The sequence below is a fragment of the Aquila chrysaetos genome, chromosome 1 (assembly GCF_900496995.4).
Source record: "Aquila chrysaetos chrysaetos chromosome 1, bAquChr1.4, whole genome shotgun sequence".
In the NCBI taxonomy this organism is placed as follows: domain Eukaryota; kingdom Metazoa; phylum Chordata; class Aves; order Accipitriformes; family Accipitridae; genus Aquila; species Aquila chrysaetos.
This window is the reverse complement of record NC_044004.1, coordinates 61,464,332-61,492,291: the sequence shown is the minus strand read 5'-3', so window position 1 is coordinate 61,492,291 and position 27,960 is coordinate 61,464,332. Positions and strand designations below refer to the sequence as shown.

Genomic DNA, 27,960 nt, shown 5'->3' with positions numbered 1-27,960 from the left:
GCAAGCATATGGCTGGGGTTTAAGGGCTTTTTCAAACTGAGGTTCCAAATACAGGCTGCCAAGTTGTGTACAGGAGCATCTGCCACGTTGGTTCCCCATCACAACGCCTCCCTGCACCACCAGGAAGCCCGAGCTGGTGCCTGCTCTTTTCCAGGCTGGTGTTTCATGGCAAGAGCAGGCCACAAAAATGCAGAGCTGCATATATGAAGGCTTAGCTTTAGGCTTCTGAGTTTGAAAGTCTTGGGAATACTTTGGGAAAGATGGGACTTGCCCGCCTGAAAGATCACAGCAGAAACCCAGCTGCAAGCTGCAGGGTGAACACGGAGGGACCTGGATGTTAGGCAGTCTCTCCAGGTGGACCGGGAAGCATTTATTTTGAGACACGCGTTGAGCCCACAGGCTGAGCAATGCCGTTCGCACAGTCCTTGTGGGCAGGCCAGGAAGGCCCCGTTGGCACTTCTGATTTATTTTTACACAGCCCCTGCCAAAACTGTTGTCTAGTAGGCCCAGTGCCTCTGTATCTTGCTTTATTTGTGGTCCCCTGGCTCAGACGGCTTAGTTTCTGAGGAGCATTGAGCAGGAATCACCCCTATACCTGGGGCCCTAACTGTGCCAGTGACCGCACCGGCTCCTCATATCTAACCTGAATGCGTCTCCAACTTCAACCACTCGATTTTTCTGCTGTACGGCGCTGCTGCCTCCTGCCTTTTCTGACAAATGCCGTAATTTGTCTCTACGAGCTGTTAGGAAAGCTTTGGGGCTGACAGAAGCCACAGGGCAGCTCGGGCTGGCCCTGGGAGCGAAGGCAAGGGCAGGGCACCAGTGGGAGTGGATTCACTGCCCTGCAGCCTGCCACCTGTCCAGATGCAAAAACTGAGGAGAACGGCATCAGAAAGGGATTTCGCTCAAAGGGACAAACTGGGTTTTCTTGCAAGTAGTGGATTTCATGGCCCTCATGGAGAAGCGGGATTGCAAAATGTAATTCATGTTGTCCTGATTATTTTCCCTTTTCCATGGACACCAGTGCATCCAGTGCGCTGGAATGGTGACATCCTCAGCAATGCCTGTGAAGCCGCTCCGTATTAAGAGTGGCCAAAGCGGGGAGCAACTACCCGAGCTGCATCTGACGGCTCATACTGGAGGTTGACTCCTTCCCTTTGACTTTGAAACACGATGAAATTCTGGTAGTAGTGTGGCCTTGCCCCTGCCTGCCTTCTACTGATGGCTCTGAAAAAGTTAGGTCTGTGCTTAAGAGAAAATATTGCCAAAGGAGTTTGCAGTTAACCATTTACTTCCTCATCAGCCCCTAATACAAGAAATACCAGTACATTTAGAGCTCAGTAAGGCATTTTTTTCCCCAGGTAATTACTACAGTCATGACAAACTTTCCCATGAAAATGTTTGTGTGGAGACAACTGTTTTGATTCAAAAGGTGCATTATACTTGTGGGTAAAATCACTGTCGATCGCAACTTTTTATATAGTGATACTTACTTTTTGCCTGGGTTTTTTTGTTTGCTTGGGGCTTTTTGTGGGTTTTTTCTTTTTTTTCTTTTTTTTTTTTTTCAAAAGCAAGGCCCCCAAAACACTTATCAAAACAAAGACTGACCATTTTTATATACTTTTTGTTTTAAAGCAAAATGTGTCCCCCATGCCAGGAAGTTAACTTACCTGCTCTAGCCACATGGAACTTGCCCTGAAATCAGAGAGGACAGAGTAATACAGAAAGATCTGTGAAGGTGCAGGAAGTTGGATTTATTGCTATTTGTGAAGCCATTTAACACTGTTCAGAGCAATTTTAGCTGGTCAACACCTCATTGGTGAATCTCAGAATATCTGCCACATTTATCTGAGACAGCCTTCTGTGACATATCTTCATTTGTTCTTACCTAGTGTTTGCTCTTACCCCCGTTTTAAAACTTTAGTCGTTTACTACAGGAGACAAACCCCTTCTCCCCACCCCCCCGCTCCACGTGCTGAATGACCAACTAATAAGCAGGGAGGTAAACAATTTCCAAAGTACTTCCTTTGCCTAAGCTAACTGTTGAATAGGAACCTTGCTCATAGCAATTGGAATCACTCTGGAAACAAGCCTTGAACAGACTTAAAGCTGCAGCCATTGTAATCAAGAGATTAACAGGTAAGGAAGTAATTTTGGCAAGTTACCCTCCCACATGAACTATTTTAAACTTGAAGATTGCTAAAATGAGACTTCTAATAAACATGAAATGAAAACAATCCTAGTAGCTGGATTAAAAAAAAAACAGTCAACCATCTTGACTCAGGAATCTATCACTGGCTGGAAAAAAATGGGTTTCAAAAATATTGTTGCTAGGTATAAGTGACTAAAGAGTGCAGAAAATCATTTTTCAAAGATAGGTCTTCATAGCAGTCTGGGTTAGAGGACTGGATGTTCACTGTGACTCGAGTTTTTCATTGACAGGAATAAAAAATTCTAGGTGTTCACAGGTTACAAGTTAAAAAACTACAGAAAGTGATTTATTTACATTACCAAGACGAAATTGAGTTACAGTGGCTAATAGGATAAGTGTTGCAAGTTAGACATTAGAAGAGGGATATGAACCCGATTTACTGGGCAAATTAACTTTGTTAGAAGACTTGAGCTGGTGCAAAGATAACAGCGCCTTTAGGAGACAAACTGCCTGCCTTGCTTGTGTACTCCGGTGTTTCTCTAATGATTAAAGTTCTTTAGGCAAGATTTTTCACCAGCCTAAGGGAGCCAGAAGACACCGATAAATGTGCAACAGAAATAGAATGAAAACTGGACTTAATGCCCTAACGCTCCATATCTTAATACTTCCTGAAGCAGTTCTGGTTCTTTTGCTCTCTGTAACTGAGATTGTGCTTCTGCCTGACATGTATACCACTGATTTGCAAATGGAGCCAAATAAGTGTTTTCAGGACTTGCAATAACAAGCCCAGAGAATCCTTTAAAAAATAATGTCCTGGAAAGCAAAGTAACAGATAGTAACCAAACTGAAGGGGAACTGAAGCCTTTCAGCAGTGTCCACCCGAGGCAGTTCAGATATGGACTGAAATGCATTTGGCAGGATCCCTTTCCTTTTCGATAATGAGCTGTACTCTGGTTCACCTTGTGCCCAAGGATTTCACAGTGCTTGATACAAGTAAGGTGAATGGTGTTTGATGCAGCTGGGCACTGAACAAGGGGATCTTAACATGCTTGTTAGTCCAGAAAAGTCTTCTCCTATTTCCAAAACTGTTCAATGTAAGAAAGGGGGATGGACTTAAATGATGTTCCCAAGGTCATGCTGCACATTAGTAGCAAGATGGGAAACACCTCACAAACAGTCCCCTCCTGGGATCATGGGGCTGATCTGCCTACCTGAAAATAAAAGAAAGCCAGACCTCTCTGCAGTGATCAATTTAAGCCAATTTGTATTGAATAATTTGCTATGAGATTCAATTTAAAAAAAAAAAAAAAAGAAAGAAAGAAAAACCTTGTAAAGCTAGACTAAACTGTGTTAACAGTGCAGCAGTCATTCTTTGATGTGATGCTTTAAAGGAGCTGAGGCAGAACGTGCTGTTTCTGTGCAGTTTAATAAAAATAAGGCTGTGAAACATCTTCTGATGCAAAGAATCCAAGACTCTCATCAACATCTAACACTGAACCTTAAAATCACCAGACCTGAATGCATGCAGATGAGCTGTATTTGTTAATTTTAACAGCATCTGTGCCCATTTACACCAGCTAAATATCTAGCCTAACATTCAATATAAGCAATTTTCTTGTCCCTTCCCAATTAGCTCCATTACAGAAAATCTAATTAAATCATATCTTTTAGCAGGAACCAAGGCTTCAAGAGCTACATTTTTTCACTTAATTAAAAGCTCTTCATCTTGAACTGTTAATTTTCTGAAAAAGATATCCAATAGTTCTTCCTCTGATCCACTTTGGTTACTGAATGAAATGGCTCATTTGCTCTGAGTTAGCTCTTGAACTGTACACATAGGCTCCAACTCTTGTGAAGAGCTTAGAAGATGATAGGAATCATAGCTGCTTTTCTCCGCACCTCTGGGTAAAATCTCTTCAGGTACAGCTTGTGTTTCTTTTGGGCCCAGAGAGACATCTGGATGACCATCAGGAAAGCAAAAATTCCAACTACCAAGGAAAAAGAGGAAAAGAAGAAAGGATCATGTGTTTTCTTTCAGTGTCTGTTTCTGTGAATACAAGAAGGTTCATGGAAAAGTCTGTAGTCTCTTCTGTGGGCAGAGACAAGTTAACTCTGCCCTTGCTCTCAGCCTTGCAGTTGCTGATATACCGTAGCCTGAGGCTCAGCCTCCACGTCAGAATTCACACAGATGATGTTCACATCTCTTAGACACGCCCTGTATCACCTATGACTTTGCCATAAATCACAAGGCCTCCTTGGGCATGGTGCTGTCTCAACACAGAATTACCCATGGCCTCTCTCAACTAATTTTCTGGTTTGCTTTTGGCCTATAACACTTCTTTGTTTTAACCTCTGGCTCCCAACCATAAGAGGGAGCTGTGCTGAACTTCCTATTGTGTGGAGGGAGAGCTTGGCCCTGGAGCAAGTAGGCAATAGGTGCACAAACAGATATAGCTGCCTGGCAGCGAGGTCTCACAAAGCCTAACAACTATAGATGCCCAGGCCCCTGCTGCAGTTGTCAGGAGCCAGTAAGTGGTGTCTCAGGTACCTCTCCCTTCGGGCTGAGTGGCACTGAATGGGGAATGCTTTTACAGGTGCTTTTTCCAAATTCATTACCCTTTCTTCCTTAAAATGAGCTGGTGGGTCAGAAACATTCATTTGGCATCTGGTCAAGTTATCTTTGGGACAGTTACAGCAAGGATGAGTGTGCTGCATATGTTGCTGCTCCCTGTCCTCATCAACGCAGCCCTACAATGTCCTCAAACTTTCAGGTCATTTCCATACCAGAGCCTAACGCACAAAAAATGTTATATCTTTAAAAAAAAAAAAAGAAAAGTTTGATTTTTGCATGAAGCAGGTTAATCCACTTTTGAAATTCATTTCTTTTTCATTTGTAAACCATGTGGGGCTACTTTTTGCAAGTAGCTTTTATAGGTTTCAATTTTGGAATAGAAAAATAATTTAAGAGTTAATATTTTGGAGACCTCAGTCCCAGGGACCATATTTGTATGGGTATTTAGGTCTCTAAGGATGCAGGAAAGTACTGAGCAAGAGTTGTGAATGCTACTAAGCAGGCTTCTGTTACAAGCTGGCTGCCTGATATAAGCAAACAGGGAAATGCTACCAGGAACAAGTATCTTTCCTCTTTTGAAATACTAAGTTCATCTGTTTTCTTCTCCCTGTTAGAAGTATTATTCCAGGTTTACAATACAAAGAAATTTTCCTATATAAAAAATGATTGACTGTAAAAGAAGAATACTGACTTTTTTTTTTTTTCCCCTACATTTCAATGTCTGCTTTCACTGTGGAAACAGAAGAAAAAACAATATTTCACAAAAAGCAGAGAGCTGGTTTTGATCAAAAGAAGATATTGCAGTAGTGTTCATGCTCTCTGCAGCTTTCTCAGGGTAGGACTTTAAAAGTTTATACAGTCATGTCACAAGGGGGATTCGATGGCAATATTTCATAAGCTATAAATTTTTTGGCAAATTTTAGATTTTCAGAATTTACTTCCATTATTTAGAGGCTATCTTCATTCTGTTTCAAACCTACCTGGCAGGGTTTGTGTCATCACTGTGAAACTAATCCAAGACCCAACCTGTTGCAAAGAAAAAAGCACTGTTAATCTGTTAATTGTATACTTTATGTAAAGCAAAAGGGCAAGTTTTCGAAAGCTCCTCCTGGAAGAAGAGCGTGATACTTGTACTGGAAATGGAAGAGGAAAAATAGCTAGAAAGGAACCCTGCAGTGTGCTGGATGGGGTGAGGAGATGGATGGTAAATCCTTGGATCACTGGGGAGTGTGTAGTGGAGGGGAGTATACACAAGAGTCATGATATTGATGTGAGGGAAAAGAAGGGTCTGGTGCCGAAACATTGTGGGAGCACGGAGACTCTGACGTACAGAACATAATGATTGATGAGCAGAGGGAACTGCATGGAGGCATTGCAGATTTTCTGCAGGCAAAGGCTGTAACACAGTAACCACCTACCCTTTGCATGTAAGCAGAAGAAAGTCATGTACCTCGTATGTATAGTTGGGACAGGATACCAGCAAGAAGAGCCACGTGAAGGGGTTGTAAGTTGGACTTGGAAAACAGGCTTTACTTCCTTTAAGAAAGGAAAAAAGAAGGAAAAAAAAAAACCAAACAGACAAAACCAGTTTCAATACAGGGAGGGGAACTGAGCCTTATAACTTGCCTGTGTAACAGCCATCCCCTTGGCCAATGCTCCGAGAGTACCACTTGTTAGAAAAGTTTCACTGAAATCTTTTGAGACAGCAAAAGCTGTATTTATCCTAGTGAGAATGCTGCTTAGTGAGCCAGGTATCACTTTTTACAGGAAGTTCTGGCATGTCCAAAGGATGCGACCTTTGTTCAGAGGAAGAAAGACAAGTAGTTTAATGCGGGCTAGCCAGCAGGCGAGGGCTAAGGGCACTCTTCTGGGATGTAAAGGATGCAGCTGTATCTTATTCAGCCTGACTCAGGAACGTGAACCTGTCCCCTCTCGCATCTTCATCCTTCATCCCAGGGTAGAACAGGAAAACAACTCCAGAGCTAACAGGATGACTCTCTACAGCCACAGATAAAACTCACAAAATGCCATATACGCAACACTTCATTTTTAAGTTCTGGCAATAATGTTATCTTTAATACTTGTAGGCACTGAGAATGTAGATGAATTATTTGGGTCTTGCTGTTTTTAAACTGAATTAGGCCCCTTGCAACAAAGAACATAAGGACCTGCCTAACCACAGCACATCAAAAGTTTTCCAGACTAGAAACTGACGTCAGTGTGTGAAGTTGATCATACTGTGGTAAAGTATTTTCTTGAATACAGTGTTATAGTGGGAATTATACTATTATTATCTGAAAATATATTTTACTTTCTAGTATATAACTTTTATTCTCATGGTACAAAAGATCCTGAAAACCTACGCTTGGAGCAGCCTTTTAAGAGCATATATATACTTTGATGCCTGTGTAGGTATTCATGAGTCTATCTTTGTGTATTTGTACATATACGTGTGTGTGTATCTTTGCATGAGATGCAAGTACCTAAAAACTCTGCAATCTAGTTTAGAAGTTTTTCAAACATATTTAAAATGGAATCCTCTGTTGTCAGTCAACAGGATGCTTTAGAGAAATTCCATGCTTAAATCCATATTTAAATTGCAGTTGTGTCTAATTAAGATAAGTTTGCTATAAGCTTCGAAACAACAACAGTGTTGCTAATGTTTCCTTGTCACCACATTTATTTTGAAGATGTTATACCAATGGCATGGTATCTACTTCATCTTTCTTTATTCTGTGGATGTGGATACATAAATTACTGTATACCAGCAGAAGATAGATAGGTTAAGCACACTTCAGTCTTAAATAGACAAACAGACAACAAAGACAGACCTGAATGATTTTGGTGAGCTAAAGTTACGTTGATAAAGTGATTTCCAGCTTCACACATCTGCAAGACATTAAAAACATATTTTCAGTTGTATCCCTAAAATGCTGCAGTAACTCCGTTGCAGTGCATAACCAGAATCCCCCCATTACAACTCTAGTCTCTGTATTTAGAAAATATGTACTCTGAAATGACTCTCCCACAGGAAATACATTCTGTGATCTTTGTCAAACACACAAGCGTCTAGCGAGCACCGCGGGCACAGCCTGGGGATGAAGGCCCATGTTTCAGCTCCGCAGAGCTCAGCGCAGGCACGCCTTCAGCGGGGTTCTCATGCCCGGCATGTGCAACATGCTTTGGTCTGGGGAGATCGGAGAGGCTCCCTGGGGTCTAAGGAATTTAGCAAGATACTTTTCTGAACCGAACATCATTGTCAGGATTTGGATTTAATCCAGGCTGCAAAGAAGCAGGTGAAAAGTTGACCACTGTTTTTCTAAAGATGTCACGAGTTAACGTGCCTACCCTCTTCCTACACACAGTTTGAAAGGTGTTCAGCGTAACACCTTTGTTATGCCAGTTACAGAGTACGGTAACTGGTTCTTTAGGTAAGTCAGAGGAAGGAAAACCAGGGTGAAAAAAAAGGTAGCGGTTCTCTGAAGGGCAGACTGGTCAAATAGATAGTAGTTGGGAATTGAAAAATGAAGGGAGCCAGTATTATTCCTGGTTCTGCTACTCTCTGGTTATGCTGTTTCCAGCCCTAACCAACCTCTCAAACCTGGTCTTTAATATTTAGATGGTTTAAATCTTTGGAAGAGGTACCATGTCTCCCCACTTGGTTATATAGCATGTAGTACAAGGTATTTCAGATTTGCTTGTGGCTTTCAGTACTTCATCAATTACAACTACTGTAGAATCAAACCCAATCACTGCCTATATTTAATGTGAGAACTGGTAGGAAAACCAGTTTCAATTCCTTGAAAAGAAAGCCTGTCAGCACAGCAATCTAATTTTTTTTTTTTTAATTTTTCCCCAGCTTTGTGAAGAAAACCAAAATGCTGTATACATTTCAATCTTGGACTGAATTGAACTTTTTTATTCATTTCTGGGTTTGAAGACTGATTTCTCCTCTCAAATTGAAAAAATGCAGTGTTAAAAAGTTGTGTTTTCTCATATCATTTGTCATTCTAAATTTTACAAGGCTGGAAAAAATTAAGAAATTAAAATAAAAATGAAGAGTGCTAAAACCTAGAGACATTAAAAGTGTAAAGTCACAAAATTAATACAGAAAAAAAGAAATACAACTGTAATTTTTTAAAGCCAATTCTGAAAGTCATCCATAACAAACTTCAATTACAACTAATTGAAAGGAATATGTAACTTCATTTTGTATTGAAATGTGCCATTTTCTGAAAGAACATTGTAGATAGCGTTGCTGAAGAATTTTCCCCTTTTTGGCAGAGAGATTTCTGTGGGTTTTGTCAGGAAAGTTTAAATCAGTTCTATCAGCAAAGCTGTTATTCTGCATGGATATGTAGTCATGGGTCAAATCCTGCAGTCCTTTTATGTTTTTTAATTACAACTAACTGGCTGTCATCTATCATAAACACCAGATGTAAAACACTAAATAGCCAGAAAAGGAAATTCTATTATAAAATACCATATCAGAAGCTATAATTCTAGCCACAGCAATAGAAGTAGTTTTAATTTACGTACTTCCAATTATGAGCTAGGAACATGATTTTTTCTGATTACTATTATTTTAAAGAAAAAAGTTTCAAAGTTAAAAGTGTTTTTGTGAAACACTATACATACTGAAATATGCAATGCCCATACTATTGTGAAGCAAGAGAGATTCACACACTGTAGTTAACACCTACTAATTCTATAATCAATTCTAAGTAAAGCAAGCAAAGGGCATTTCTGCAGGGATTTTTATTGGCTTACCTTTGACTCTGCAGCTGCATTCTGCTGTAATTAGCTGTTATGTCCCTCTTTATAAATGTGGCTGCTAATGCTCTATATTGAGAAGTACTGCTAAATGTAAGCTAGTCCTTAATGTCTCAGATATAAAATATGGGGCAGTGGGGAACAGCAGGAAAAAGGCTTACCATATTTATGCTGATAAAATATTGAAGTCTACGTACTGTTCCCCCTCTTTATATTCCATGTGACCCTATGAGAAAAACATCCCTGCAAAGCTTAGAGTGGTTTCTCAAAATATGAGAATCAGAAGGGCCTGCTGACACTCTTCAAATTATTCAGTACTGTTGTTTACAGCAGCTGCAGATGTATACACTTAAATCAGGATATGTAACAAAGGCAAGCGTTAAAAGAGGAAAAGAAAAGAAATCTTCCAAATATTTTATTTGTATGTTTTAGAAACCTGTGAAAACAGATTCATGTTATTTTATTTTGTATGTTGCTGTTTTAAATTCATTGTCTGGGAACCTGCCAGAACAAGGTCTGAAAGGGAAAGGTTTTGAATTTCCATGGGTAGGAAGTTCTCAAAAGAGCTGCAAGAATTCAGAGCGCAGACCAGGTGCTGATGCAGATCTGAAGGGGTTGGCCATGTTTTGTAGCAAATACCCCCAACAGGGCTCATCTCTTTGCTTGATGGCAGCGTTTTCCATAAAAGCTATAGCAGGGCCTGTTATATTGAGGTGAGGAAGGATGTTTCATTAGAAAAGGAGGCTTTTTCTATGCAGAGATTTTGATGAGGGCTAGTTTTACTGGTAGCAGTGAATATTCAGACAAGCAGTTGCTTTTCAAGTAACCCCTGAGCTTGGGAAGGGTGCAGACAGTAAGGTTCTGGGCGCACCACTGCCTACCGCTGCCACAACCTCCTGTCTCCACAGTACAGGATTATTGCTTTCGGCTGTAGAGCCTCACTGAGTGCATGAACTTCTTCATATGAGTATTTTACTTGTCTTTGCTATACTTTATTAGAGCAGGAAAAGCTGAGAACTGCATGGCCAACCCCAGAGACAAACACTGCCAAAACTGGGATCTTTAAGGGTCCCAAATTTACAAAAGCATTTAAATATTGCAAGGAGTTGTTTGAATGCTTTTCTGAATAGTGTTTGCCTGAAGAAGCCTAGACAAGTTACTGTCTCATCTTCTTGTTATATTTCTGGAAACTGAATTGCACCTGATTTTCAAAGAGGCTGACCATTTTGGTTACTGACCCATGGTTGCTCGGGAAACTCAACACACAGCATTTCCAAGTGCAATGCTCACAGAGGACGGAAGAGAATATACATTTCCATGTGAGAATTTCTTACTGAGCCTCTGTCTCACTATATGGTTCTGTTCATTCAAACATCAGGTTCAGTAGTCTCAGCCATCCTTTGTCGCCTGCATTTTCCCTTGGCTTAACCCACTTTGGCAAGGATTGTTTTTATTGTTTTTAATAGCTGTTGAGGTTAAGTTATTCAGGGCACGCAGTACTATCGCAAAGTCTGCTTAGGATGTAATTCTTCAGTGTTATAAAAATGGCAAGTTCCAGTCTAAGTATCTGTGTTTTTACACAATTATGAGTAGTAATAATGCTGATGATGTTTTCATGGCTCTCAGATACAGTCCTTCACATTAAGCTTTGTATAGGTAAACAGTACTAGGAGACTTCCTGGCCTAGAAACTGTAATAGATTATCACTAAATCCAGTCAAAGGACACACGGCTATGGGCATGGACATATATATATATATATATACACACAAATGCATAGCAGCCTTACTGTATTTTGCTAAATCGGGAGTTACTCCTATTCCACAGTCATTAATAAAACTTTATTTTTGTACATACCAGAAAAGCAAGGGCAGCAAAAGAAACTTGTCTGTGGCCAAATGCTAGAAAACAGAACAAAATTATAAATTGCATTTTACGGTATGCACATGGTTTGCTATGGGTGAAATTAATCTAGTGCTGAGGAGCAGAAATACTTCTTTCCTGACAGGCTCTGCAGAAAGAATTGATATTATCACACACAATAGGAAGACAATGCAAATAGTAACAACACTCTAGAAATGCCAGTCTCTTCGCCACTGATCTCAAGGCAGTTTTCACCTAACTTTTTCTAGTGTTTGTCAGCTTCACATATCCAAGTGCTTTGTGGTGTTAAATTCCTTGGAAAGGCACGAGGAGGGATGAAGTGAAGGTCAGTGGCAGAACCAGGGCAGGAATCACAGGCCCTTGTATCCCATGAGCAGAGAACCCAAGATATAACCTATGCATTAATTTTTCCTTTTTTTTTAGGAGTGAGGCTTTACTATATAGCCACTGTCTGCTACACAGTCTCACCATGCAAGAAAAATATTTAGCCTTTGCAATTTTTACCTGCCCTTTGCCTGTCCTCTCCCTTTTTCCGTTGTCCCCAGATCACTGTAGTGCTGTATCATGTTCATCTCCAAAGGTTTACAGTTCCCAAGTAAATCTTGGTTATGGTTGAGGGACACAAACCACGTTTATGTACCTCACTTCCCTGACCAAGTCTCATCGAGACTTTACTTTTGAGAACCCTTTTTCTCTGGCTGGCACACAACTCCTCTGCAGTGCCAAGGGCATGTGCTAAAACTCCTGCTCAGAACAACCAGCACATGTCAACTTGTGGGTATGTAGCGGCTAAGCAGATGTTCTTCATGGGTCCTTTGTCAGCCTGGTTTAATTTACCACTCCTGCATAGCATTCTGCAACTACCTGCTTGCCTTTCCTTACCTGTCCCCAAACCAGCAATCTCTGGATATGTCTGTGGAGGTCACCCTCTCCTGCATCCAAATAAACCATCAATATTTTACTGATCCAGCTAACTATGCCAGAGGGCTGGTGATCCCCAGCATTAGACCCATGTACCTATAACTGTCATTTTAAGGCAGTGGCAAGCAATTAGAAGTACTTCTTCTGAATGCTTTCTCTGTTGGAAAGCTGTCTTGAACAAATGGTTTCGTCTATAAAGAAGCTGCACCTACTGATTTGATGGCCCAGACTGCTAAAAACTGTGTCTAGGGAGGTTTCAACGTTGTTCGCAGCATTACTGTTAAAGCCACACCAAATTTAACTGTCTTTCAATGAATCACATCATTTTGGAACAGAAATTTTGTACTGTTTTGAAAGGAAAGCAAATGCCATGTAGGAGAAATTTTTGTAAAAAAATTAGTAATTTAACTGAGTGTAAATAAAAAAGGCAAAGCAAACTCTTTGTTCCCAAAGCTCATAGATAAGTATAAGATGCAGAGAAAAAGAAAGATCAAGGTGTCACAAGAAAGTAAAGTAGCAGGAAACAAAACTTATGCCAATTATGCTCAAAAGAAGCAAAAGCTCCAGGAGTAAACAAGAAGAAAAAAAATTGTGAAGAAACAGCAGTGCAACAATAAAATATAATGAGAGGGAACAAAATGATGAATGAAATCTGGAAGCAAAAAGCATAGGATTTTTTTCATTATTATCAGCAGTATCTGTTTGACTTCTACTGGTTTATCACCAAAAAAAAATTAAAAATCTTAATTTTCATGAAAAGGATGTATCTTTAGCAAATAAATATTTCCTCCAAGAAAATGCAGCCAGCTCTAGTTCTCCCCTGCATTCTTAATACAAATACTGTGAAGATGAGCAAAATACATCAATCTTTGTGTTTTCTCCGCTGAGCCAATATTTCCAGTTCATAAAACTGGGCAGCGATTGACCGTCACTGAACAGGAACGTACATGCAGTGGCACAGCAGGAGTGCCTCCTGCACAACAGTCTTCCTTCTGACAGGGAGTAAAGGCTAATCTCTGGCTAGATGAGTCGTATGATCTCATGTGGGAGCCATCTATCGATTTTGGACGTCTTAAGGTTGCATACCAAAAACTTTTTAAAACCAAGGTCAGTTTTGTGCTCTACTTATACATACATGGTGGCGTATATCGTGGATGGTTGATGTAGTATGCAATCCAGGAAGTGAATCCCCAGTAAAAGGCACAGCCCTGGAAGGGACAAAAGATACTTTTTTTTGTTAGAAAGGGCGATAAGCAAGTACAAACTGTAACTTTATAAATATAAATTCTGGTAAGTGCAAAACCCAGATGACCATTGAAAGACTTTGTAGTGGCTTCTTGAGACAGAATACAGAACTTTTCAAGACGCTATGAAGCCACTAAAAAAATATATAAAAGGACACACAGTGTAGATTTTTTGGGCTGCGTTGAATGCGTTTTATGCCTGTTGTAGGAATTGACATTTGTTTTCTCCTTATTTGATTCTATTGCTGAAGGGCACTTTTCTCTGAGTTGTACTATTAAAAGTCTAGGGCTGGTTAACACAGCTGAGCTGTTACCATACCTTAAACTCAGCATTTCCAGGCAAGATAGAGCTAGCCAAACAGAACACTAAACCAGCTGAGACAATAAAGAGTAAAACTGAGTAGGCTTGGTTTAACCCTGGCAAAAAAAAGGCACACAGTTCCTATAAAGATATTTGAGTCACACACTGCATCTACTCCCATGGATTCAGCCCCACTCCATCCTCTTGTTAAAAAGCAGCACCCCAGCTGCCTTTGCTTGGTGACTGAAGCCGTGGGCTTGGGAAAGCCCAAACAGAGATAATGCAATCATGGTCTTGCCCTTTGTAGGGGTCACTGCTCCCGTCCTTTGTACAAGGAAAAAACAAAACCCACCAGCCAAACAACCGAAACCACCCTGGAGACTCGATAAAGCCTTTCTACATGTCTAGGTTAAGGGTCCCATGCTCAGGAAGAGCAGTGTGCTGCGACTGTCTACAGCTCCATCCGATAAGTAGGGTTGCAGGTCAGGATTTCTCTTTTTAATCTTTTTATGCAATGCTATTGTGGCACACGAGGGAATAATAGTAACTGTTGGTCTAACTCCCACATGCATGAATCACTTTGGAAATGGCACTTTGGTTCCAACATCGTTCAGCTTATATTCCTCTTTTTTTTTTTTTTTTTTTTTTTTAAACACTCTGGATTGTAAAACAACATCTCTAGCTGCGCATCTCATTAGCTCCTTTCTGACTGGAATCGGGTCTAGCCCCCTATCATGGCCATACATTTATCTTCTTTACTAAAATCTTAAATGTATTGCAAAGGGAGGGTCTTTACATCACACTGAATGGGATGGGGGGTGGGGGGGTGATACAAAATGACCGAGATTGAGTATGTGAAATAAAAGAAAGGAGAGCCTATAAGTAATGACACACAGTTGAAAATTGGGAGGCTTTGGGAGACAGAAGACTTTAGGCCAGCTCAGTATCTTCCTGAGGCCTCCATCTATAGAAGGAGAATACATTTTTTTTCCTACTTGTAATTTGATTTTCGCTTCCTGATGCAAGGCCTGTCTCTTGCTCTGTATTTATATTGCACCGAGAAAGTGGAGTGTGATTTCTGTCAGCATTGCTAGATGTTGGAGCAGCATATCTCATAATAAAATAGCATTCAGTCTGAAAAATGTCCTGGACATGACAATCAGCCCCTTGGGTGGATGAGTCAAAGTGGACATTGACATGCAGGAGCTAAAATGGACATTGATTTCAATTCATGTCCTTGGGGACATGGCCCTGAAATTCTTCCTATATTTGTATTTTGACTAATCATAATTCCTGGAGCTAGAAAATAAATTATTTTTTTATTTTCCTATCTTCTCCCAAGGACTGCCTTGATATAAGGATATTCTCTCTTACACAAAATGATAAACATATTGTCACCTTTATCATATTTTTCAGAGGAGTGTGCCCTCCCGAAAACTTGTGAACAAATAACGTCTCCAGAAGATGTCTGATGTAGTGTAAACAATGGCAGAAGCAGGCCAAACTGGAAGAAAAAAAGAAAGGAAATTAAGGTACGTGAAAGATTGCTTTTTATTACTTCACAGTTTAATGTCACAAAAGGAATAAGGACTAATATTGCAAAACTGCAGTCACACTGAAATCGTGGGATTTAAGATATTGTCTTAATTGAAGCATCTGGAACCAAAGATTAACGGAATCATTTTCAGTGTTATACAAAGTTGCTTTCATTTTGCAGGAAAGCAACTTATTTTTACTAGCCATGAATTAAAAAGAGCTCCTCGAGCTCTGAATGTGATACATGGCCTTGACAAGACATTAAAACAGGACAGCTGTGTATACAAGCAGGCGCCTGCTGTGCTTTTCCAAAAGACGTCTCCCACATTTTAAGGCCACCTTAATGCTCCTGTAGGATGTGCCTGACATTTAAAAACATTCTGAATCTCTTCTGAATGGTTTCCTCGTCCTTTGCCAACTCAAGTAGCTGCATGGAGGTAGTTTGTATTTCATTTCCTTGTGGACGCAAAATGAGATTTTGTTGCAAAGTTAATCCATTCTGATGGCTTTTTTGTTACCCGTTATAAAGAAATGAGGTAATTGTTGTAGAAATTATTATAGTGATTCTCTTTTGAGGAATATTATGAAACAATAATGGGCATTGCTTATTTGCTTCCGAGAATGAGTTGCAGCTCATAGAGATTGAGTTTCAGAAACAAATGTCAAGAGTGATTCCTGGTGTCATTTTATCTTGGTTACATTTGCCATACTACCAGAGCCTGTCTCACTGCAAACCAATTACAAGACGTAAATAAAAAGTGGTTTTCAGCATGTGAAATCTCAAATACTTTTATTATGCACCTTGTACGGTAGCCAGAGTCAAAGATTAAACAATTTCAAAGTAATTAAACCAGAGAGAGTTGAGCTAAGGAAATTTCAAACAATTAACGACTTCTCCAAATTCTAGAGCAAACTTCCAGCTTTGCTGGGAATTTTAAAATTAATTTGGCTAAGGATGGGGACCTCAGATGAACCCATTAAGGAGTGGTCACTGGAAGGATTCTGCACACCCCTTGCCCACTTGAAACAGGGTAAAGGCGTTGCTGGCTCTTCTGTGCTTCCAGAAACTCTCTCCTTTTAAGTGTATGAGCAAGAGAAGGAAGGCAAGCCTCTTGCAGCTCTGGGTTTGAATTCAACTAGTCTGTGTTCTCATTCCCAGCTCCACTAACTCCCTTAATGTCTCTCCAAGTCTCTGTTCCTCCATCTGTAAATGGTATTATTACTCACTGTGTTTCTCTGCTGTATACCAGCTCCTTTGATTCTGCAATCATAGTGTGCAAAAAGTGCTGTAGAAAAGCTGTACAGTTCCTTGAGGCTACTAGTTCCCTGTGTGCCCTCCCACTCCCAGTGCTCCAACTTATGCAGCAAACAGGCTTTCCTTGATCATGCTCCACCCCTCTGCCAGGCACTAATCCCCCAGAATGGGGACAATCACACTGAAGAGAAGTTCCTTAACTGTGAAATTTCCCAGCCTGCCTGGTGCATTAACCACTATCCTGTGGAGGGGTATGGTTGGTGGTGGCAGTGCCTTCAGCCTCCCTGGCATTATTGTGTATAGCTGCTTGCCACTTTCTTGTCTGTAACAGTTCTTAATCCCTGGCATTGATCAGGTCTGCTTTGTTTCTTCCAGAGTCCTTCAAAAGGCTTGGGAATGGCAGGGACTGTCAAAGGTCGTTAAAAGCTGTCTTGTTTGGCTGTCCTCTCTTCATTGCTTTTTGGCATGCTCTTGAGTTCTAGCAGACTAAGCAGGTTGCATTTCCTTGTGGTCAGCTCCTACTGTATTATATCAGAGCTGTTTAATTTTCCTTTTTAGCAGCACTGTTCCAGTGATGGAGAGAAGCAAAACTATCTGGTTTATGCTTATATATGAGCTCCCCTGATTTGTTTCTGTACAGCTAGATACAACCTGTGCTCTTCACTGGTCTATAACAGTGGCTGAGCTCTTATTTTTGTTTGTCACTTAAGTGTTTTACTTCTTAAAAGTCTTTCAGAACTCAAATATGTTGCATATGGCCCTGGGGAACAATTACAGTTTGAAGAGGTTAGTTTCAAAAATCAGATTACCAGTTCTGAATGTCTATGGTGCTTATTTTGAATTTCTCAGTTGTTCTTGACCTGACTCATGACATGCAGACCTCTTGAAATTCCTCCTTGTGCTTAGGTGAGAGCCGGTGTGGGTGTAGTTATCTTCTGTGCTGGATGCTGATGCTACTCATCTTACGAGTGGGAATGCACTGTAAAGAGACTGGGAGCAGGACACCTGATGTCTTGTCCTCTCTTCTCTGTCAAGCATGACTTTGGGTTACTACCCACTGTGTTTATTATTTCACCTTCTGTTCAGGCTGTCTAGAGTGCAAACTATTTGGGGAAAATACTACATGTCCCATTGTGACCAGGTGCAGTGACCATTGCAACTGGGATCCCATTTTTGGTCAGGCTTACGAGTGCTGCTAAAATGCCAAACCGCTATTGATAAGAACAATCTGAAAGTCCCACTGACTCTGAGACCAGGCATGCAGCCTCACACCCCTTGTAACCTTCTCAGCCCTGGAAATGAGATCTCCATCCGTCCGGCTCCCTATTCTCCAGGAAGACAGTTCACACAAGTGTCACTTACTGAACCACTGGGTGGCGGAAGTTCTTCGTACTTTCCACTTGATCATAAATAGTTGAAAGGCGAATGTAAAAGAGCAGATATATTAGAAGAGGCCCGGTGTATTCTGTTAGAAAAAACTAGAAATGAAAAAGAAAATAACTGTATAGGAGTAGGAAATTGTACCAATAAAGGCATGAGAAAAAGAATGCCCCTATCCACAACACCTATTCATCCTTCAAATGCCATTTTGGCTTCATTTTGAGGACTTAAATGACACATAGGGTTTTTCTGCTGTCTCTTTAGCAAAGGAGTAAAATCCATCTAGGAAATGAGAGAGAGGTTTCTGTGCAGAACATTAGCCCAATCAGGAATGCTTCACGGGAGGTTGTCACAATCACAGTTATCTCCTCTTTATACTTTTGGCTGTGCCATCAGATGCCTATTTGGAATCTAAATAACACTGAAAATCAAGGCCCAAAAGCTGAAGGCAGCTTGCTTTCTGCCAGTGTTTTTTGCAATTAAGTGATATATCAGTTGAAATCCAACCAAGCATGATAGAAACAAACACAGCTTTGAATCCTGGTTGCTAGCAGAGTCATCTGGAAGGAGGGATCATTGCTTGGAATTTGGTGGTGGGTGGAAGAGCAGGACCTGCCTGCCTGGTGTATGGTGCTTTGAGCCTTTGTTCAGTGACCAAGTGGGACTCCTCCCTGTGCAGGCATCAGCAGAAGTAGCCTGTGGTGGGCAGATTGGACAAGTAAGTTACCCTGTAAAACAGAAAGAAATAATTTCATCTCCCCACTGTCACCCCTGCTAGCCACAGAGAGCAGAGAGGACATATGGGCACAGGGAGAGAAGGCAGAGTTATAGCACTGCCATGAGCCTCTCTCAGTTTTACGTTCTGGCTTTGGTTTGGTACAGCCTGTATTGCCTTTTGTCAGGGCACACTCTTAAGCTACAAACAGCTGGAGGAAGTAAAATATGGTTAGAGTGATGAGAAGTCTGAGTTTGATCATCTGTCCCCACTGGAATGAATCTCAAAATAAAATGGAAATGGTGTGGTCCATATTTACAAGGACCAGCAACTGGTAAATCATAATTCAAGTGCATAGTATTGCTTAAGGGATGAAGATTCATAATTAATGGTCCATTTGGCTTTAAGGTGGCTATTTGCACTGCTATAGAATTTTAATGGATAAATACCTGTGGCTTAAGAAAGCAACACTGAATTTAGACTACCTTTCTCAAAAGTAGTATTTGGCAGGTAGTCCGAACCCCAGTGGGCTGTTCTTCTAATCCCTCTTCAGAAGAGCTTTGAAACAGAAAGGTTTTCCTGCAGAAATATTCTGCAATTAGGTTTCCTTCATTTGGGTCCCCCAGTACCATTTCTTTTCCTCTATTACAGGTGGAAACTTTTTGAAATTTCAGCCTTTCATAGCAGGACTGTCTCCAAAAGTAACAGACTTCAGCACTCGCTACCAGAGAAATGTCACATTCTCTTTTGTTCCACGTGACACCATGATTTCTGTGCTGCATTTAGACTCTGCATGATCCCAAGAGTGTATGTGTGTGTATGAAAACATTTAATCAAGGAGTGTCTAAGAGCCCACATCGTTGTGGAACACACCACAGCCCAAGGGCTTATTAGAGTTTTGTCCTAACAGTAGTTGTATAGGTCTCTTCCTAACTGTGAGCCCACTGTGTTAGGCACTCTGCAAACACTGTGAGAAACAGCCTCTGCTATTGAAACCTAATAGACTAAATATAGACAATGGTGGTATAGGAGACAGAGGTGCAGGTAACCTGGTCTGGGCAGGTGAGTGTAAGAGCTTGGAATGAGCTGCTTTCTTCAGTGTAGCTTTTTCTGTCAGCCATGAGTTGCACCACAAAATACACCCATAACTGCCAGCTTTTATCATCTGTTTGGCACGAGCGTATTACAAAGCTGCCAGGAAAATTTTGGCAGGACTTAGCACCAAGTTGTGGTTACTTGTCACTGCACCAAGTGTTACCCCCTTCCCCTCTGGCTGATTTCAGATGCTGCAAGGAGAAGGAAAGCTTCAGGATTTAGTAAAAAATCCAGTCTCTGTTTAACAGCCAAAGCTACCAGCCATGTGTACCTGAATCCCTGTGACTGGGTGAGGACATGTTTTTGATGTAGAAGGGGGGATGCAGAGCATCCCATCAGAGCAATCAGAGAAGCATCTGAGAGCACCAACAGCAGCTCTTGCATTGGGGTTTGTGGAGGTGAGCAGTATCAGCATGCTCAGGGTGCTTTACAAGCTGTGGACAAGGTCCCATCTTGTCTGTGTGTCAGTGACATCCGACACAAAGTGTTAATTGCCTATGCGGAGGCAGGCGGTCCAGGGTCAGCTGTGAGATTTGCAATCAAAGTAGGTATTGTCTGTCAGGCAGGACTGTATTTGCCTTTGTCATAACTGCATCACACTGCTGGAACATAATTAAGATCAGTAGCATCCTGTTTTAGAGGATGAGGTTCCATTTGCTGTAGCGGTTTTGGGGTATTTTTTACATTTTGGGTGAGTTTCAGTCTGCTTTCCTCTGTTGCATCTCCCATGCTGCAACCTCTGCTCTCCTTCTTTGGCCCACTGATTTTAAATTCAGCAGAAAGGAAAAGTGAGTTCCAGAAAGGCAGGCAGAGACACTCTGCTAAAAATCCCACAAGTTCAAGCAGGTGGAAGGGAAAGTAGTCTTAAATTAACACAAAATTACAATTGGTTCTAACCATTGGCAATCAAAGGAAAGCACCATTTTTTTACTATTAAGTCTCAATGAATATATGCAATTAAGCCTGCCTAATATCTTCATATTCATCCTATAGCTGACTAATTGCTGGGCTTGGGGAGTTATTAGTTGTGTTAAGGATCAGTTCAAGCTATCGTTTCTACAGATGCTCAAAAAACCTACAAAATTACTAAGATACTAGTTCAGGCTGACATATCTTGCAAAAATAATAGTCAAATTTTAAACAAAACCCTGAAAATGATAACATCATAGCTTGTAGTTTCTGGACAAAAGAAATACTATTTTGTAAAAAACAAAAAACTGATCATTTAAAACACAGAGCATTTTTCTTCTGTAGAAATGTAAAAAAATCCAGTATTTAGAAGAAAATTACTTTTTCTTTACCATCTTGTGGGCCTGCCTAGATTATTTTGATGTGTTTGGTGCAGTGAAGTATGGTGGTCCATAGTAAACACAAAGATCTTTTCCTGGAGGAGCATTACCTCTCTATTACAATGTGCATAGCTCAACAGAATTTAACTGTTGAGCTCATTATTAACTCCCTGAAGAAAGAAAACAAGAGATTGCCCCTTTTTTCCCCACATCTGTACGCTCTTTTTTATATCTTGTACAGTGTCCAGTTCTCTTACCTTCCTTCTCTCCTCTTCAGTGTCTGGCATTATATACTCTATATACCTCTTATTCTCAGTGCTGTTGTTGAATCAAACCTCTTCCAGACATGAGCACCATACAGGGTGCTAAACTCAAGCTTCTTTAACTGTCTCAATTACCAGGTCCTTGGGGACCTGATTCAGTAATACCTAAACTGGAAACATTTACTACATAAACAACAAAACTGAGATCTGAAATATGTCAAAAGAGAGCTAAGGTAGGAGTCTCCATCATTCAAGAGATGATGAGACAAATGGGAAAACAATACAGGACAGCTAATTCACAAACCAGCAAGGCATCTCATCTTGCATGAGCCAGATTGTATCTGCTTCTTTTATCTCTGTTGAGATGATCATGCCAGTAACACCTTGTTGAACTGAGTAACAACCAGGTCAGGAATTACAATTCCATACCTTAAGAGGCAGAGGGTATATTTAGGGAGATATGAATGCAGCAAAGGTGAAAGGAGCTCTTTAAAGTTATTTGAGGGAATGTGAGGGAATTTTCTGGCTGGTAGGAGCAGCTGGCATAGTGCCTGACACCATCCCAACAGGTCTACTACAGGGAATGGAAAGGTTTTTGTTTTGAGTTAATAATACCATGTGTACTGGTTGGGAAAAGGCAGAAAAGGACAAAAGGAAGCTATAAACAGAGGGGGTGGAGTGGAGAGAGTCTGAAAAAAGTCCAACAGAATCTTTATAAATGAACAGCCCACGGATTAGCAATCTTCACATGAGGGCATCAGCTAATTCCTCTCTGTAATGTTTATGACATGCCCTTTCTCTAATATCACACAACACACCCTATCTTGTATCATGTTGCCTTTTGGCATAGTCTCACATTATCTCATGTATGACAAGCTGCAGAGCAGAGCTGAGGAAAGGCCATTTCCATACTGATCCCTTCCTGCAGCTCTTTCCATGCCATGTAGGGGCACTTTCCCAGTTCGTCGGTGCTGGCCATGATGTTTTCTCTTCCACTGCCAATGGGATGTCTGGGTTCAAGCAGGGGAAGTGGAGGGTGTGGTATGAGGACAATACCTGCAACCAGGACAATGACTTTGGGTCATTGCCTGAAATTCTCAGCACAGCAAGAGCTACAAAACAGTTTAAGCACGTCCTGAGTAACTTTGATGGAAAAGCAGCTGCGGTATATAAATTATCTAATGGACAGAGCTTAGTTTCTCTGATAAATGTGAGACAAAGTCACTAGTTGCAGGTCTGAGCCAGGGTCAGCCTGAGACAGTATGTACCGCATAAAGAGGAGGATCTACTGATACGAGACAGACAGACCATTACTATGTGCAAGGCTACAGAACGCAGATGGGATTTCTGAGAAACCCAAGAGAAACAGGCAGTTGAACCCCCCCAAGTCCTCAAATCACATTAAACTTAGCATCTAACTACCTTGGACTCCTTTTACAATCCCAGCCCTAAGTACTCTTGAGCTAATGATCATTAAGAAACATTATTAATTTCTGGACTAATTTCTATTTCATATGCTTTTCTACCTCATTAAAGGCCATATAGTTACCTGGGGATGATAATGGCATAATTTTAGCAGCATCTCTAAATCTTCACTTTTTAAAAATTTTTGTATTTTCATGTTTGCAAAAATCCGCAGCAGCAGCAGCAGTTTTGCGTCAGGTAGTACAATTCTTAAGGGCTGCGGGAATATTCAATGATTTTTGTTCCAGTTCTCATGGAACTGGCTAACCCATTCTACAAAACTTAAATAGCACATGCAGGGGCACCTGAAACTTCCCTTGCCTGGGCAGATTTTTCAGTGACTCGGTGCCTAAGAGTATTTCAGGCTGCAGCTCAATATTTACTGCAAACACCTGAGATAAGGAAGGATTTGCTGTAGGATTTTGTAGGCAAATTGCAGCTGACTCAGGCCAGCTTCAGGAGCTGGGGAGTGAACAGTGTGACGGGTGCTGTTTGTCCCTGAGCCAGGCCTGTGCTCCCTCTGTGGGAAAAGGGAGGTAAAATCCCAGCTTCGTCCTGTCTTTTCTCCTAAGACTGAGCTGTCCGAAACCACTGGTTTGGCATCAGATCACTTCATACTCTGGTCAGGATTCTTCCCTGGGAGTACAAGCCTTTGCTTGTTTCTTATTCAAAATGGAAAATTACTGCAAATTAACAAATGCTTTTATACACACACATATATACATGTTATATATGTTTGTACCTATACATATTCAGCAAAGCACTCAAGTTCTGTTTGTAACCAAACACCTATGTGAGTTCAGATTTGCTGCCAAATCTTTACAGGCCTTTGACAGCATTTTGAAATCTGCCATACAATGTGTATCATTTTAAAATGTATATCTATTGTCTGCTATGTAGATACCTAAATGAAATAGTGCTTTTTAACACCTGGCTATTACTAATAACCTCAACTAGCTCTTGCACAGTGCTTTTCATCTAGAAGTCTCAAAGCACTTTGCAAAGAGGAAAATACTGTTACTTTCTTGCCGCAGATCTGGAAACTGAGATACAGAGAAATTCAGTGACTTGTCAAGGTCACCAGACAAGGTGGGCAAAGAATGACAAACGGGCACATGGTCCTCTCAAACACTGGTTCACTCTCTGGTTCACTTTCCTCTTTGTGCTCTCCTCACCCCCAGTATGGGGTTGGGCAAAAATTCCCCATACAAAATAATTTTGCCAGGCTTATGCATTCTAGAGGGACTAAAACTTCTCAACTTTGCATAGATTGACAAATTGTCAACCTCTCTCGTTACTCTGAATACAAATAGGAAAGGGTCTACATTTATCAGCACCATACATCAAGTAGCTCTTTGTTCCTTAAGTAGCAGGAAGGGTTTAAGCATAAAGCTGTGTATAAGTGAAAGAAACAGTTTGTTCTGTTTATGCTTACTGAATTCCCTCTACCTTCTTTTTGCACTTGAAGCAGTGAAAACTTAAGGGTACGACTATAAACACTTATGCATATGTTCTTCAGCCTGTACTGTGCTCAAGAGCAACCAAAATGTTTACCCCTCAAAACTGATTTTCCTAGTAGCTCCCTAACTCCCTTTGGCACCTGAAAAAATTGACACGCTGGCATGGTTCATTGTGAGCTTGTGGCATTTGTTGCTGGGACCAAGAGAAATTATTGCAACACTGTTTGCCTTATTAGACACAACTTCTGAGGAACCCCACAGCTGGGCAGTTTCAGAGGTCTCCTCTTCCCTTATCAGTTGACTTCATGCTGCCACTGGGCAGTAACAAAGAGCCAAAAGTATATGTGGCCCAAGGAAAGGCACAAACAATATAAAACCATGGCAAGAAATCAGGCAAATGCAAGCTGTTCTCTCCTGATAACCCTGGAGGTGGAAAATTATTAGACTTAATTAAATGAAAAATAAGACCACTCTTGTGTGTGTAGTTTGCCTTTGTGAAAGGTTACAGTATTTTGAAAGTTCATAGCATTTGACTGGGATCAGCTCAAGACTTGGCTAGCTGTACCAAGGTAGAGCAACACTTACTGTGTGTTCCAGCAGAAACCTCTGCCAAGTACAAACTGTTAGCTGTAAAATGAAGGTGCTTTGTGTTACAAATAATTGTAGTTGGAAAAGGTGCTGTAGAGGAAATAGTGACTTCTTTTTTTCCTGGAGATCATCTTCCATGACCAAATTATCTATTGATCCAAGAGGCTTAGCAATGAAAAACCATTTGGGGATTTCTCTCTCTTTGGCACTTTGTTGTAGTCATTCTTAAGCCACCCACAGATTTACACAGAATCACACGTTCTGTTTATTTGGCACTGCTGCTAAGTTCTCCTGGTACCCACAATTCCCTGAAAGTGTTATTCGATTTGTAGGGTCCTGTCCCACAGCTACTTGTGTTTGAATTGACCACAAAATATGCAAGCTCTGATACGTATCTGCTGAGAAATATATTCAGTGACATTCTCCACTGATACATCCTACAGATCCTCAGCTCTCTCTCTTACCTTGATCTCAAATGCCTTCCTAAGCAATGATCATGTGAGTTTTCTTACATTTATCTTCATCACACTGGCCCACTAATTTGTTGGGACTCCCAGCCCTTCCACTCCTTCAAATTCCTCAGATCCTGTCTTTTTTCTTCTATTAAAATTGTCTGTACTACTACATCCCATTGAGAAGTTATAAACCCTTATTGAAGTTTCTTCTTCAATTCCCAAATTAGGGAAAACATCTTAACTTGTTCCCCATGGAAAGCCCAAATCTGATCTCAGTATGGAGAAGGTAGAGAAAATGAGTATGCAGCACTTTGGCTGCCTCTTTCAAACCCATCAATACTCATAAATTGCTTCATATCACACTCATCCCACAGACTTCATGGGATTGTTCCACATTTACAGGACGAACTGAGTGAGCTCTGCCAGCCACAGTCAGTGCAAACTGCTCCTCCCCTATTCACCACCCACCCACACCCACAGGACAGAAAAACTTTTGTATGCATGCACTGTGAGAGTAAGAGGAGAGAACCACACCGACCAAAACACTGCCTTCCCTCCCGAGAGAACAGGCACACCTCGCTATTCAGCACAGCATGCACTTCCCCACGCTATACACCTGCTATACATAACCACAAAGCTTCAGACATAGATCTCTTGGCTTCTTGTTCATTTTCCACAATGCCTAACTTGGTGATAATTTTGTTTGCCAGCCAGAAAGGAACAGACCAATTAGTGAAAGTGTGGATTTTCAGATTTCAAAGATGTTCTTGGGTTTAAATAAGTATTAGTCTCTACATTTCTAAATTGAGCAGAATCTTTTTTTCATTGGAAAATTTGAAATGGAGCAGTTCTGTTGCCAGCCTCAGTATTTTAAGGCTCTCAGGAGTCAAAGTATTTAAGCAAGCCCTAATTTTAAATCACAGTTACAAAAAATACTGTGGTTTAGGGTTAATCTTATGAAATTCACAGACTTGGAGGTAAAATATGTTTTTCACAGTTCTGTGCTGTTTTCTCAGTTATATTTTGATCCTTCTGGTAGCCTGCCTGGGTAGCAACTAGACAACAGAAGCTGATAAATCAGAAATTGCAATCACTGCTCAAATGAGGGAAGCTTTAACAGAAGTCTGAATTTGAGCAGGAAGAATGCTTTTTTTTTCCTTTTGTCTACAGTAGCAGTATGCATTCTTAGAGGTAAAATACCAGCCACATTTCAAAAAGTCACATGCCACATTGCAATATGTAAAAAGAGGCCTCTGTCAAACATGCTTAGGCCCAAAATTGGACAGAGATTAAAAATAAAACCCATCACTCCAGTGGTGGGAATTTCAAACATGCCTGGGGGTATAATCTTTGCAGGAGGCATACAGAAAAGATCTGTAAACTCAGCTCCCATTAGTATCTCTGCAGCATCAGTCAGAAAAACCTCAACCAACCCCTCCAGGTAGGGTAAAGGAATTGGTAAATCTTGTGCAGAAGTAAATTATGTGTTTCAGGTAATATTTGTTTTACAAAAAAGAAGGCAGAGTAGAGAGCGAGTTCTAACAAAATCCATGATACTAAGAAACAGGTTTTGGTTTCTCCCTGAATTGCTTTCTGGAAATGAGCTTTGAGGGCCTCCTTTCTTCTAAAAGAGCCAGCTGAGGTTGGATTTCTATCCACATTATCCCAGGAAAGGGCCTCATTCTCAAAAGACATTGAAATGTATTTGCTCCAGTGGAGGAGAACTGCAAATCCCTCACCCCAGTTTGTCCTCCCTCAGAGCAAGCCAGCCTCTAGAACTTGTTGAAATCTGGTCAAACAATCTCAGAGCTGTAGTGTAACCTGAGCCCAGGGGATGTCTGGCCTTTCACAGCACAAAACACCAAAAATATTTTGGTCACTGTGCAACCATGTTTTAAGAAGGCTGAGGATGAAAAGGAAACTTCCTTCCTACAAGTGGCAGCCTTTGTCAGAGGGACCAAGTAGACAACAGGAGACGATAAACTCTTTAGCCACCACGGTAGAGTGTGACAAGAACTGTTAATCAGACACTGTGCATGCTGCAGGAGGGAAGCTGAGGTTTCTTGGTTCAGAAATATCCTCCTAGACTTAGAGACCCAAACTGATTGTTTGGGAACAGACAACAGCATCATCTTTTATTTTACAACATGCCTGGAGAGAATACTGCTCCCAGGAGGTGGAGGTGGGTACCACTTTCCCCTTTTAAAAAACACAAGTCATTGTCTTGGTGTAAATCCCCCCAGCATTGGGGGTCTTAGTGTTCAAGTGGGCATCTCAAGTGTGATCTCCAATGAGGTGACAAAGTCCCAGAAGACCCACCTCCGTGCTTGGTTTTCCCCTAGACAGATCCATGCCCAATGCATCGACTTCTGGAGCACCAACATATCTCCACGTGCTTCTGTGTCTATTTTTAGAGTCCAGACCTGAATGTGGCCCTTTGTACCTCAGCCATCATTTTGCTGATAAGTATATTTTTATTCTATGCCTTGTTTATTTAAACGTCAACCCTTTAAATCAGAAGCATCCCTCACTGTGTGCATAAATCTGATAGAGCGTCAAGGGGGATGGGAGAATGGGAGCTCTAAGCACAGTAAAAATGGCAGTAAAACTATAC

The 27,960-nt window shown here is 41.0% G+C and overlaps 1 protein-coding gene across 3 annotated transcripts in view; it reads right to left on the bottom strand.

Annotated features, from left to right (window-relative positions):
* Nucleotides 1-1,747: 1,747 nt before the first annotated feature.
* Nucleotides 1,748-27,960, bottom strand: part of TECRL (trans-2,3-enoyl-CoA reductase like) — a 67,027-nt gene continuing 40,814 nt past the window's right edge. For 2 of the 3 annotated variants that reach the window (XM_030026711.1, XM_030026720.1), the window contains 8 exons: nt 18,000-18,115; nt 15,245-15,350; nt 13,437-13,509; nt 11,354-11,397; nt 7,556-7,613; nt 6,175-6,260; nt 5,705-5,750; nt 1,748-4,140 (listed from right to left, as the gene is read on the bottom strand). In XM_030026711.1, coding sequence (XP_029882571.1) covers nt 4,013-4,140; nt 5,705-5,750; nt 6,175-6,260; nt 7,556-7,613; nt 11,354-11,397; nt 13,437-13,509; nt 15,245-15,350; nt 18,000-18,115 — 657 coding nt within the window. In that variant the 3' untranslated portion in view covers nt 1,748-4,012. The remainder of the gene's footprint in view (nt 4,141-5,704; nt 5,751-6,174; nt 6,261-7,555; nt 7,614-11,353; nt 11,398-13,436; nt 13,510-15,244; nt 15,351-17,999; nt 18,116-27,960) is intronic. The other variant, XM_030026730.1, reaches the window with a different exon arrangement.